This window comes from Aquarana catesbeiana, linkage group LG05 (assembly GCF_042186555.1).
Source record: "Aquarana catesbeiana isolate 2022-GZ linkage group LG05, ASM4218655v1, whole genome shotgun sequence".
NCBI classification, from domain to species: domain Eukaryota; kingdom Metazoa; phylum Chordata; class Amphibia; order Anura; family Ranidae; genus Aquarana; species Aquarana catesbeiana.
This window is the reverse complement of record NC_133328.1, coordinates 159,583,265-159,598,022: the sequence shown is the minus strand read 5'-3', so window position 1 is coordinate 159,598,022 and position 14,758 is coordinate 159,583,265. Positions and strand designations below refer to the sequence as shown.

The 14,758-nt window shown below is 41.0% G+C and overlaps 1 protein-coding gene across 1 annotated transcript in view; it reads left to right on the top strand.

Moving 5' to 3' along the window:
• Positions 1-14,758, top strand: part of OSBPL10 (oxysterol binding protein like 10) — a 706,762-nt gene that overhangs the window by 620,777 nt on the left and 71,227 nt on the right. The window contains exons 9-10 of the mRNA XM_073630290.1: positions 8,288-8,474; positions 12,134-12,316. Coding sequence (XP_073486391.1) covers positions 8,288-8,474; positions 12,134-12,316 — 370 coding nt within the window. The remainder of the gene's footprint in view (positions 1-8,287; positions 8,475-12,133; positions 12,317-14,758) is intronic.

Genomic DNA, 14,758 nt, shown 5'->3' with positions numbered 1-14,758 from the left:
AATTCCAAACGCATTCTCAACCACTCTTCTAGCTCTGGCCAGCCGGTAATTAAAAACCCTCCTCTCCGGGGTGAGGGTTCTTTGGGGGAATGGCCTCATGAGGTGCTTGCTGAGAGCGAAGGCTTCATCGGCAATGAAGACAAAGGGGAGTCCTTCCACGTTATCCTCATCAGGTGGCAATCCCAGGCCACCACTCTGGAGACGCTGGCAGAACTCCGTCTAGGCAAATACTCCTCCATCCGACATCCGGCCATTCTTCCCCACGTCCACATATAAAAAATCATAGTGTGCCGACACCACCGCTATTAAAACAATACTGTGGAGCCCCTTATAATTAAAATAATATGACCCCGAATGGGGTGGTGGCACAATGTGGACATGTTTCCCATCTATAGCCCCTCCACAATTGGGAAAGTCCCAACGGCTGGCAAAATGGGATGCCACAGTCTGCCATTCCTGTGGCGTTGAAGGAAACTGGGGAATCAAACAAGAAAACCAAAATCAATTAATTTGGAAGCTAACATTGCAAGAAAATTAGACAATTAAAAACATTATTCCCCAGCATCAGTATAACATTCAATAATTTAATTCTTCTGGAATAACTAATATGGAAAGGCACACTTATCAGATTGCTCACCCCCTCTGATTGAACATTGATTACATTTTAGGGGGTTGTGAAATCCCTAAAAAAAATTACTTTTAGGACACGCAGGAATTTAGGGACTAAAAAGGCTACAAGACTGCAGTTGTCGCACTCTGCAGGTGCAGTTGCTAACCAGCTTACAGTAAATGAGGTAATGTAAAAAGGCATTCATGTTGCAAGGAGTACACAATCACAGGCAAGGGCAATTAATGAAAACACTTTGAGGCTTGCATATGATTTGATGATGGAAATCAGCAGAGCTTCTGCTCATTTACTAAAGCACTGGAACAAATGCACTTGTAGAGTGCACATGCATTTTGCAAACTGCAACATATATTTGCTTTAGACAAATCAACACCACAGAACATTCAAGCAAATTTTAACGAGGGTGGGGGTGGGGGGGTTGTGAAATCTAGATAATTGCTCATTAGCAGCACACTATTTGGAGTGAGTTTAGGTGGGGGGGGTGGGGGGGTTGTGAAATCTAGATAATTGCTCATTAGCAGCACACTATTTGGAGTGAGTTTAGGTGGGGGGGGGTGGGGGGGTTGTGAAATCTAGATAATTGCTAATTATAAGCACACTAAATACACTCCAACAAAATACATTCAAAATGAGTAGACTAGGTGGATATGTTCCCATCACTTCATGCTGGGAAGGTTATTGAAGGAAAATATACATGCATGACAAAAAATAACAGGAAAAAATTCCAGCATGTGTGAGGATAAAAAGGGGACATTCACACTATATTGCAATGATGGTAAGTAGTGTTTGAAGCAAGAAATACATTACATTATCAAAGATTACATAAAAGAACATGTGATGCTAATAAAAGAAAAATATCTTACCTTAATATAGTCCTTCTGCAGGACCTGTATGATGGCAGAACAGGTCTCTGGGATAATGATCCCCAGAGCCTGGGGGGAGATGCCTGTCGAGAACTTAAGGTCCTGCAGGCTTCTCCCTGTGGCCAAATACCGCAAGGTAGCGACCAGCCTCTGCTCCGGAGTGATGGCTTGCCTCATGCAGGTATCCTGCCTGCTGATATAGGGGGTCAGCAAAGCCAACAAATGGTCAAAAACGGGGTCCGTCATCCGGAGAAAGTTCCTGAAATCCTCAGGATTATTCTCACGGATCTCACGGAGCAAAGGCATGTGACAGAACTGGTCACGCTGAAGCAACCAATTCTTGGTCCATGAACTCCTCCTCGCCCTGTTCATGGACTGGTCTTGGGCTGAAGAATAAACTACAGCACCAAGCACATACAATGCACGAGCTCTACGACGAGTACGTACAGGTAACATGGCTTCAAAACGGTCGGCTGGTCAGAACGCACTAAACAGAACGCACTGAAGAACAGCAAGGCCTGTGAAGAACGACCTGAAAATCAGGAACGATTGGCCAATAAAACAAAGATTTCTCAATGCCAACTGACCAAACGCACTGAAAAGCAGATACAAACCTCACAAGCACAGACTGAACAACAGTTAAAACGAACTGAAAAATACGAGTCTCACAAGCGCGAATCGTCTCTCACCAAACTTCTACTAACACGAGATAAACACGAGATTAGCAGAAGGAGCCCAAAGGGTGTCGTACGGGCTATTGAACTTCCGTTTTATAGTCTCGTCGGACTTGGTGTACGTCACCGCGTACTAGGCTGTCGTACTTTTGTGTGGTCGTGTGTGTGCAAGTCCGTTCGTAAGAAAGTCTGCCGCAAGTCCGCCGAAGGTACGTCGGAAGTATGTCGGACAGGCTGTCGGACTTTTGTAGGTGAAAAGTCCGACCGTGTGTACGCGGCATTAGAGCAGATCCAAATGTCTAGAACAGTCTTTCTCAACCCTTTTATCCTGGAAGATCCCGTATAATAATTTTCAGGTCTCAGGGAAACCTTGTGAGCTTATATGTGTCACCGGCGCAAACAAATTAATATATAAAAATATTAATTAATAAAAATATTATAAAATTGAGTTGCTGCAATCAAAAAGAACACCACTAGGTGAAAAATATATATGTGTTGAGTGCGCTACTCTACTTTGAATACACCACTCTGTTCAAATTCATACCTGCACAAACATTCAAAATAGTGCCTTAATTATCCACCCTACTGAGTATATCCTGAATATATTTCAACATAAATAAATACAAAAATTGATATATGACATTCAAACTATAATGTCCAAATTCATGTGCAAAGTGCAGTGTGCAATAGTTGCAGAGGTTTCTTCCTTGGAATTTACAGCATGTATTATCCGTGACTCTTCGTGACACTTTCACCACTTTAGTGACAATACCACCACCACATGGATTAGCCACTCACCAGATGCCAATTAACAATGCGCCTTTGGTTCATTTGTTAGGGATAACCACTCCACCTGCACCGTTTCTTTGCTGACCCCAATGCGCTATATATGGACCATGTCCTCCTCATGAGAAATAGACAGCAATCATTGCGCAGTATGTAAAAGCTATTTATTTTAACTAAGTTAAGAAATGGATAGTACACTCACATTTCCAGGTGCCCGTGAGCCGGCACCAAGCTATTCCAGCAGCTAGTTATGGGTGTAGATATGGCATCATATGATTCCCGTGCTGGCGTGCGGTGCAAGCCTCGTTTACACCCGGCTTGCGCTTCAAGCCTCGCTCTCGCCCAGCCCGGAAGTGACGTATTGACATGACGAAAATCTCCCAGCAGCCTCTACGCGTTTCGCATCACAGTATGCGTCATCAGGAAGCTGCTTGTGATTGGTGTGTCACTCTATTTATACCCTAAGCTTGTTAATTCGGCTATTGAATTTTGTCTTAGCGGAAATTGGTTAGCCACCATTTTGACTCAGGTACTTTGCCCACACTTATTCCTATACATTTTGACATACGTTCCCCCGGAAGTTAATCCACCGCCATTTTACCTATGGTTATTTGCCCACTTGTTTGTTGCGATTACCCCTCTCTCAAGTCTCATTGGTAATTCTACTGAGATGTAATTAGGGAAACCTAGCATGCAAATAATTACATCTTCTGGTATGATACATTAGCTTGATGAATAAGTTGTTGATTTAATAGTCAATGCTCTTTAAGGCTGGATTCACATATATGTGAATTGGATGCTGGTTTACCTGTATCCAATTCACATGACAGGTGAGTGTGACCGGCTCTCAATTGAGCCGATTCACACAGGTCCGGAGCGGCCACGGAGTGGATTGCCAAAGGGTCTTGTGCGTGTTTGGGTATGGTTCAGGTGCAAATTCAGGCAAAAATCCAGAACTGAATCGCACCTGAACTGGTGAACAGACCCCAGGAACGAACACGCGGGCATACATATATGAACCTAGCCTAAAGTGTTCCTAAAGCCTAAGCATTTTTCTTTTTTTTTTTACTTTTTTTATTCCCTGCATTAAGGTAAAAATGTTTAGGTAGCAGTATGCCTCCTCAGCCTCCCCTTATATATACCTGAGCCCTCACTTGATTCAGCGTTATGTCCAGTGGGAGTGGGGGAGATCATTACCATGCTTGCTCTTGGCTACTGCGTATGATTAAGAATGCTAGCAATTCAAAATGAATAGGTTTAGAAAACAGTGGGTACACTTGGTTGGGGCATACCTCCCAACTTTTTGAGACGGGAATGAGGGACACCTATTACTATTGGTAAAAGTATGTAGGCATAGAGCAACCCCTCACTGGTCACACGCCCTCCTTAAGGAGCATTGTACAAAACAAAATTAGTTAAATCCACAAGTGTTTTATTTTACAACTTCTATTCCTTTATATTGGCTTTTGAAATTTACAAATACAACAATTTGGAAATTGGATGAAAGGTTTAGCACTGGTAAACACTTTTTGAAAGATAAAATAGTGTATTTTATATACAACTACCGTGTTTCCCCGAAAATAAGCCCGGGTCTTATATTAATTTTAGCAACAAACGACACAGTAGGGCTTATTTTTGGGGTAGGTCTTATCATGCCATGTCCTTTTTTCTCACCCCCTCTCCCTTCCTGCCTGTCAGGAATCCCATGTGTAAAAATGCTTGTAAAATACTAGAATCTACTCCATTACAGTATCACAGAATGCAAACTGTGTATGTTTCCGCAACCTTTCCACATACCTTCTTATAGTGCCGCTGGGCACTTCCGTGACCCGCGGGAGCTCTGCAGAGGGAGGGGGGCCTGAGAACCCCTGCTGACATCCAGTTTTAATTTTGGCAGCAAATTTCAATTTAGTTTTAGTCTTAGTTTTAGGACTAAAATGGCATTTTAGTTTTAGTCCCATTTTAGTCTTCTGCAATTGTTTTAGTTTTAGTTGTATTTAGTCGACTAAATCTCCAGGATATTTTAGTCAACTAAAATGTCCTACATTTTAGTCGACTAAAATCTCCAGTATATTTTAGTCAACTAAAACTCATTTTAGTCATCTAAAATCTAATGGGTGTAGTTAAATTGTAATGCATTATTTAAGCATTTCTCTGCAATTTCCAAACTCATTATATACTGCTGGAGTAAAAAATTGAATGTTTGTTAGTATTTGTGGTATTGAGGTATGAACATGCACTATAGACCAGTGTTAATTTTGACATCAAATTTCAATTTACTTTTAGTCTTAGTCTTGACTAAAATGGCATTTTAGTTTTAGTCCCATTTTAGTCTTTTGACTAAAATGCCATTTTAGTTTTAGTTGTATTTTAGTCACCTCAATTGTTTTAGTTTTAGAATGGTATTAAGTTAGTCGACTAAAATGTTTTAGTCAGTTTTAGTTGACGAAATTAACACTTCTGACAGCTTGAAGAAGAGGGGAGCAGCCGCTGGGCGCTTCCATGGCCTGCCGGACCTCTTATCCCTGCTCCGAGCACTGCAGAAGGGGGACCGAAATCCACCGAGCGGCGCTATACCGAAGGTGCTTGGCACAATTAGATCATACAAACACACACAGTTTACACTATACACTACTACAACAGAGTGGATTCCAGCACTCTACTAGAACTTTAAACTAGGGCTTATTTTCGGGGTAGAGGTTATATTGCAGCCCTTCCTGAAAATCACAGTAGGTCTTATTTTTGAGGTAGTTCTTATTTTCAGGGAAACATGATATATAGATCAGACCAAACTGAGGGACAAATAAGGAGCAAAGAGGGGCAGAAGTACTTTGTTCCAGATCAGGGACAGTCCCTCAAAATCAGGGACAGTTGGGAGCTATGGGTTCAGGGGAGTACTGAAGACAATTGGCCTGGGTGGCATGTTAAACCAACCAGCCCTTTGACAGCAGAGACAACTTTCTGGTCTATGAGAATAAGTATACCATGCAAAGTGAGCCGTGGCTTCTCATAGATTGCTAGGTTCTTCCAAAATTACACAGCTTGTGGTAATGCATCTTTTTGCATTTTTTAAAATGAACTTTCTTTGCATATGTTGGCTTTCAGTTATGTGACATCCCAAAACCACAAATGAAATTGGATCTGGAGCACAACGCTGCTGTGATTGCAGGTCTATACAGGGAGCAGATAGATACACAATTTCAAACATTATGTATATTCACTTGAGGCCACCAGGCCAGTATACCTTCAGTTCTACCCAACAGCCCAGTCCTCTACTGGATTGTTTGCAAATGTCTCCACATTGTTATTTTTTTCTAGAATGTAACATTTCCCCTTGTATATACTGTACCCACTTTTGAAATTCATCATGCAGAACTTTTGTGAATATTATGGCATGAGATACAAGGAAATGCATTTTCACAATATAATTGAATTATTCAAATCAGGTTAATTAGGCACAAATCAACTGCTCCTTAAGAAGCAGAACACTAAATTGTGAGAATAATGTAAAACCAAATTTTTTGCGATAGTTGTCTTTTACTTATATGAATATTACACTCATGTATCTTCTACAAGGTTCATTGAACTGTCATTTTAAAAGATCTTTGGTTAAAAGTGGCTAGTCATCAAAATGTTCTGTGCAGTCTAAGAGCACTTCTAAGCTTTCTACTGCTTTTTGGCAATAGGGGAAAAGTAATAATGTGTACTGAAAGACAGAATTAAATCCCAACTCCAGGCATAAATCAGTATTGGAGAGGGCAGAAAATAATTAGTCGTATGGAAAACTAAGAAACAAAAACAAATTTGAATGTATTGTAATACTTTGTACTCATTTTATATAAACTTTGGAGGAAAAAAAAGAAAAAGGTATTTGGATTGCACTAAAGGTGTCTATATACGCTATATTACCAAAAGTATTGTGACGCTTGCCTTTACACACACAGGAACTTTAATGGCACCCCAGTCTTAGCCTGTAGGGTTCAATATTGAGTTGGCCCACCCTTTGCAGCTATAACAGCTTCAACTCTTCTGGGAAGACTGCTCACAAGGTTTAGGAGTGTGTCTATGGGAATGTTTGACCATTCTTCCAGAAGAGCATTTGTGAGGTCAGGCGCCGATGTGGACGAGAAAGCCTGGCTGTCAGTGTCCGCTCTAATTTATCCCAAAGGTGTTCTATCGGATTGAGATCAGGACTCTATGCAGGCCAGTGTAGTTCCTCCAGCCCAAACGCGCTCATCCATGTCTTTATGGACCTTGCTTATTGCACTGGTGCGCAGTCATGTTGAAACAGGAATGGTGGGCCAACTTAATATTCAACCCTAGGGACTAAGACTGGGATGCCATTAAAGTGCATGTGCGTGTAAAGGCAGGTGTCCCAATACTTTTGGTTATATAGTGTTCCATCAGATATGATCCACATGTTATGTTAGGCAATGTTCTAATTTGTTTAAAGTGGTTTTAGAGGCTGCAGGGTTTTTTTTACCTTCATGCATTCTATGCATGGTGATTATTTTGAAGGCCAATAACGGTCATTTGTTTGTATCTTCTGTTTTGTTTGTTTTCTGATACCATTCACTGAACTTTTTAGACACACCTCTATTTACACCTATATTTGCATTGGGGTTCAGTGGGAGCAATATATTTACATTGCTGTTTAGTGGAAATAATATTTCTGCATTTGTGTTCAGTGGTCATTGTACCCCATGCCCATATAGTTTATTGAAGTTTCTGATATTTGCTCCAGTGTCACCATGCTGCTGTTTCTCAGTAATGCTGTAGCAACGGTAGCCAATGGTAAAAAAAAAAAAATCTGGGGACCTCACATTGAACTTTAAAGCTTCAGGGATCCCCTGTGCAAATCCTGCCTCATGATACAGTTTCCTGTGTTTCTACCAGAGCAGAAGACTGGAAACAGTAGGAATTCTGACATTTTTGTGTCATGCTTCCAGTATCTCATACAATATTCTTGCCTTGTCCCAGGTATGAATGGCCCTGGGTTACACTATAAATCTTTTCTCTTTTCTCAACGTCTAGTTTAGATATTGCACAGCATATAACCTAAAAAAGCAACTTATAAAAGTTCTTTTACTGTATACTTGAAAAATATTCTAATGTACTGTAATTTGTCTTGCCTAAGAAAAAAGATGACAGTGTAATCTCTTCTGACACATTACCAGAGATACTTCCTTTGAGAATGGTGGGGGGAAAAAGTCCATTTGTAAAGGAAGCATTATATAATTGATTTCTTAAACTTCATTATTGCAGCAGTAGATTTTATTGAGGGATATTTTACATCTAACAGCCTGCTCCTTTGTGTGCACTTTTCTCTCACTCAGGGGTACTCAAGTTGATGGAATATGGAGAAGAATACATATTTACTCTTCCTAGTGCCTACGCTCGTTCTATACTCACAGTTCCCTGGGTGGAGCTGGGAGGTAAAGTCAATATAACTTGTGCCAAGACGGGCTACGCTGCCACCGTCACATTCCACACAAAGCCTTTCTACGGAGGAAAAGTTCACAGGTAATGGCCAGTCATACACAAATTTAACTAACAAGCGTGTGACATTTTACAGTCATTGTCAGCTCTGATCAGCGGATGCTATAACAGCTGATGCTTCTAAGGCATATTAATATTTATTTTAGATTGGAGGCCTTCTGTAATTGTTATGGAATTTAAAATTTGGGAATTGTTGAGAAAATAAATTCAGGTCACCAGGATTTCAGGTTTCAAATTCTTGCATGAATAGTGTTTTTTTTTTGGGGATCCACCAGGATTGCTGGTGGATAAACCAATAAATGTTTATGGAAAAGTAACTAGGAAATTATAGATGGTTTAAACTTTTTACCGCGGGTATCCATGATGACACTGGACTGCTCACACTGACAGTATTGTCTAATTTAGTAACTATTATTATAGTCTATTATATTATAATAATCTTTTAATACTTATTAGTACTGTATAGTCGTATTTTAGTGATCATTATACACTGCTAAAAAAAAATTAAAGTAGCACTTTTTAATCAGAGTATAGCATCAAGTCAATTAAACTCCTGGGATATTGATCTGGTCAGTTAAGTAGCAGAGGGGGTTAATCAGTTTCAGCTGCTTTGGTGTTAATGAAATTAACAACAGGTGCACTAGATGGGCAACAATGAGACAACCTCCAAAACAGGAATGGTTTTACAGGTGGAGGACACATAATTTTTTTCCCCCTACTCATTTTTTTTACTTTTTCACTAGTTTTGCATGTGGCTAGGGTCAGTGTCACTACTGGTAGCATGAGGCGATACCTGGACCCTATAGAAGTTGCACAGGCAGTCCAACTCCTCTATGATGGCACATCAATACGTGCCATTGCCAAAAGGTTTGCTGTGTCTCCGAGCACAGTCTCAAGAGCATGTAGGAGATTCCAGGAGACAGGAAGTTACTCTAGGAGAGCTGGACAGGGCCGTAGAGGGTTCTTAACCCATTAGCAGGACCGGTATCTGCTCCTTTGTGCAATGAGGAACAGGATGAGCACTGCCAGAGCCCTACAAAATTCCCTCCAGCAGGCCACTGGTGTGAATGTCTCTAACCAAACAATCAGAAACAGACTTCATGAGGGTGACCTGAGTGCCCAAAGTCCTCTAGTAAGCCCTGTGCTCACTACCCGCCACTGTGGAGCTCAATTGACATTTGCCATAGAACACCAAAATTGGTAGGTTACCACTGTCACCCTGTGCTTTTCACAGATGAGAACAGGTTCACCCTGAGCACATGTGACAGATGTGAAAGGGTCTGGAGAAGCATATTGCTACCTGTAACATGACCAGTTTGGTGGTTGGTTCAGTGATGGTCTGGGGAGGCATATCCATGGAGGGACGCACAGACCTTCTACAGGCTACACAATGGCATCCTGATTGCCATTAGGTATCGGGATGAAATCCTTAGACCCATTGTCAGACCCTATGCTGGTGCAGTGGGTCCTGCATTCCTCCTGGTGCACGACAATTCCCACCCTCATGTGGCAATAGTATACAGCAAGTTCCTGGAGAATGAAGGAATTGATATCATTGAATGGCCCCCACGCTCGCCTGACCTGAATTCAATAGAACACCTTTGGGACATTATGTTTCTGTCCATTCAATGCTGCCAGGTTGCACCTCAGTCTGTTCAGGAGCTTAGTGATGCCCTGGTCCAGGCCAGGGAGGAAATACCCCAGGACGCCATCCTTCATCTCATTAGGAGCATGTCCCGACATTGTCAGGCATGCATACAAGCATGTGGGGGCCAAACAAACTACTGAGTACCGTTTTGAGTTGCTGCAATGAAATTTTAGCAAAATGGACTAGCCTGCTGCATCATTTTTTCACTTTGATTTTTGGGGTGTCTTTGAATTCAGCCCTGTGCAGGTTGATAATTTGCATTTCCATAAACGATGTGACATCCTTTCATTCCTAACACATTACCCAGCCCATATCAGTATAGATATCCAACATGATATTTTTCTCCATTGAGATCTGATGTATTTTCAAAGTTTTCCTTTCATTTTTGTTGAGCAGTCTATGAGGCCAGGTTCACACGTATGCGAATTGGATGTTTCCCCGCATCCAATTTGCATGACAGGAGAGTGTGACCGGCTTTCAATGTAACAGGTTCACACATCTCTGGGGCTGCCATGGAGCGCACTGCAGAAGGGTCCTGTGCATCTTTGGCTCCGTTTCAGGTCCGAATTCAGGCAAAAATTTGTACCTAATTTGTACCTGAAATGGTGAATGAGGATGCACCGGACACCCTGCTGTGAGCCTCACCGCACATAGTATGAACCCAGCCTTAATGTTGCAGCATCAGTGTTGACAAGCACTGCAGCGTGTGTTCAGCATGATCTGAGCTTCTTTAAAACAATATACATACTTCCTATATGAAATACACTCCACTGTTTACATTTCGGACTCAATTAGACCTTTGCGTTCTGGTTCGTGGATGCACGCACCTTAACACACAGTGGGGTTGATTTACTAAAACTGGAGAGTGCAAAATCTGGTGCAGCTCTGCATAGAAACTAATTGGCTTCCACTTTTTTTTTTTTTCTCAAAGCTTAATTGTACAAGCTGAAGTTAGAAGTTGATTGGCTACCATGCACAACTGCACCAAATTTTGCACTCTCCAGTTTTAGTAAATAAAACCCATTATGTTGTACCTTAATGTGCATTGCATTACGATGAACCTGAACTCAAAAAGTGAAAATTTGCAGAGTTATTGGGAACATCGAAAATGTTAAATGTGTCTAAGCAGTATTGTGTAGAATGCACCTCATTTGTCTTGAATTCCTACTGAAAAATAGCAGTGCACTTCCTGGTATGTGAGGGTGTCTAGGCACTTTTCTGCCTACATCCTCAAAGATTTATATCTGCAGTTTGAAATGGTATGCTAGTGTGCATGGTAAGTTAGTAATCGGGAAGGATTAGCTCAGGGAGACCACAGGCAAAATTGGTGACTAGTCTTTTGCTGTCTGCCTGCCTTATTTGGCCACGTCTTCCTAAATTCAGTTCCTATTTGAGATAACCCATTCAAATGAATGGCCTTTCAACGCGCCAGAACAAGAAAAAAATTGTATGTGCAGCATTTTTGCTGATACATCATGCCACAACCGCCGGTATTGCATTACCATGCATTGTGATGCACAGAAACGTGTGCATTGGAGGTGCACTGCCTTAGTGGGTTGGGGTGCCATTGCAATTAAATGGTGTGTTGCAGTAATGCCTGTGTTACCACAATGAATAGGTGTAACTTATTGTAAAACTCCACCCAAATGCTTTGCATTTTCATGCAACATCCCTGCATAGTCCTTGCTGCTTCCCAAGACTCCAGCCCCAGCCATGCTCTAATTGGCCAAGTATTGCAAAGACGCATGTTTCATTTTCCAGGGGATGAGTGACTTGAACATTCACAAGCATGCTTTAGCATTTACAAGTTACTCAGTCACTGCTAATGTATAATAACATAGTGATAGGCTAAAAATATAACTCCTGGTATGCTTTGCCATATACAGTATTTTTATATTCAACTAGCATGTGTTTTAGGACTCCTAGCTCTTCACATTGATAGTCTAATTCATTTTAATGTTTGTGTCTTTTAGCTGTATATGAAAGCAGCATAATAGTACATTTCTTTTAACAAATGCATATGGCTTCTTAAAAGGGTCACAGCTGAAGTCAAGCACATGCCCACCAACACAATAGTATGTAAGGCCCAAGGAGAATGGAACGGAACACTGGAATTCACTTATAGCAGTGGAGAGACTAAAGTCATTGACACAACTAAGCTGTCAATTATCAGGAAAAAAATACGACCCTTAGAAAAACAAGGACCTTCTGAATCAAGGTGAGTGTGGGTGCTCCTGTGCATTGGATGACAGTAGCCTGATGTCAAGACCAATTCATGTACTTATTCTTGTTGTATGACAAAATACATTAAGAAAGAAAACTATTAAGGTGTTTATTCAAGTATTAAACTATTAAAACTACTAAACCAACAACAGTAAAATCAGTCTGTATATGCAGCAAAGCACGTTTGTTATACTCACTGTGGAACCTAAGGGGTTAATCCTCTGCACTGTGTAAAGGGGCTGTTTAATCCTGTCTTCTCTGATCCCCTGCTTCTTTTACTGTTCCCAATTCATCTACTGATAAGGCAGAGACTTTGGAGTCACTCTGCATATGCTCAGTTAGGTGTGTATTGCTAGAGAGTTTTTTTTTCTTGGGAGAGTGCATGTGATCAGCACATGGGCAGTGAACACTGTCCAGACAGGGGGTCAGGGGTCCTGCAGCCTCATAGGACAGTCAGAGTAGAATGAAAGCCCCTTCTACAAGCTTCACCTGGACACTGATAACAGTCACAAAACTGCTATATACTGCAGATGAGAAACAATATTTAACAGTTTATATTTAAAATAATTGCATTTCCATGTTCTGTGTACAGTGGGAGATCAGGTATTGTGAATGCAGGGTCTTGCACTTAGTAACATTTTAAGGAAAACAGAACTGCATTGAACCTGGAATTTTTATAGCCTAATAGTAGTCTTAGAATACTAAGCTAGATCATAAAGGTGTGTTGGTACAGTGGGCTATCTCCAACAGTCCGACATGCCACTGCCTAGTTACAACTACTGTATTCCAATCAGCAGTGCTCACACTCCTTACTGGATGGTAGAGCAGTAGTTGTGACTGTGCAGTGGGCATGTTGGACCATTGCTCTAACACATTGGGAGCAACAGTCAAAATCTTCTGCTGAATGGAAAAAAATTAATTTGGCGCCTGCACTGAAGCACAAAGAAATAAATATCATAGGATACACAGGATTAAGGCCCAATTCACACTTGCAAATGGAGGCTGACAACTCCCTCAACTAATCATGGCCACTCACATGTAATGGTTTATGGAGTGATCACCTGAAAATGATTGGTTCTGTGTGCATCTGTGCCCAGGACGGATCGTTGGCAATTATCCGCAGGAGCTGTGAGCTTTTGCCTTATGCCTGCGGTTAATCAACGAGAACCCCTGTTGGGTCTTTTGCATCTAATCACTAATGACCCAAATCACGAGTGTAAATGGGGCGTAAACAATAAATATTAAGAGAAATGTTTAACTCTACCTGATCCATATACAGTATCTATTATCAGTCAGTTTAAATTGGTTTGCTGAATGATGTATAAAAGTTAAAACCACACCAAAAAAATATCACCCATACATAAACACATATTAAAAACATGTGCCCGCCTCTCTCAAGCAATGGTCACCCCTACCCATAATATATCATCTTGTATTACACTCTATTAACACATTTATAATGGTAGAAAGTTAGGCGATCTCCAGATTTGAGCATTCCGATTCACTGAGCCAGTCAATAAGCAAACAACTGCAAAGTGTATATATCTGCTGAGGGTGCAATGCTCAGAAGGTGACCAAAGTCCCAGAGTTTATTAATGGTATTTACTGGAAAGCCCCATATGTTACGCTGATGAATGCCCTCAAGGTTTTCACAGGGCACTGGGGTCCAGAGGAGGTTGTTATACAGAACATGCATATTTCTTTCAACTATAGGGATCCAGTCCCATTACAGATAACCAGGCGAAGACTCAGATACTGTAAACACCTACCTCGCACATCAGGAAAGGGCTAAACCCACAACACTGTAGAGCATAGGGCTTATACTGAGAAAGCTCCAGAACATACGTGATCACAAATCCATTATTCTAATCCATGTAATTCACATGGTCACATTTAGAATGTTCCCTAATTCTCCATGTATCAAGGATTGGCTCAGGTTGAGAGTGAAAGGAACTACATATATGTATAAAGTATACTTATCAGTCCATATTGGATCACCAAGGAGGGCTGCTGGAAAAGACCATTCCTTGACTGGTTTCGCCGGATATAGACAGGCTGCTTCCAAGGCCCATCTACCTGATCCATATACAGTATCTATTATCAGTCAGTTTAAATTGTGTGGTTTGCTGAATAATCCCAAGCTGAAACAAATACTGTAGATTTTGTGAGTTACATAAGAAATAAAAACTGCAAATATAATTTTGCAGTATGCAATTTGGCAGTCCAAATATTGTAAATCCATAAATAACTCCCTGATCATGCATGCGTTGAAGCTATGGTCCAATTTAAACATGTAGGGAAGGCTTGTCCCACAATTTAGGGTGCTAAAGCTGCTTAATAGCTTATTTGAGTAATATAATTGCTTTTCCCAACCAGTAAGCCATTTGTACATAATTCTTTTTTAAAGGTCATTTGGATAACCAATTATTAAAACAAA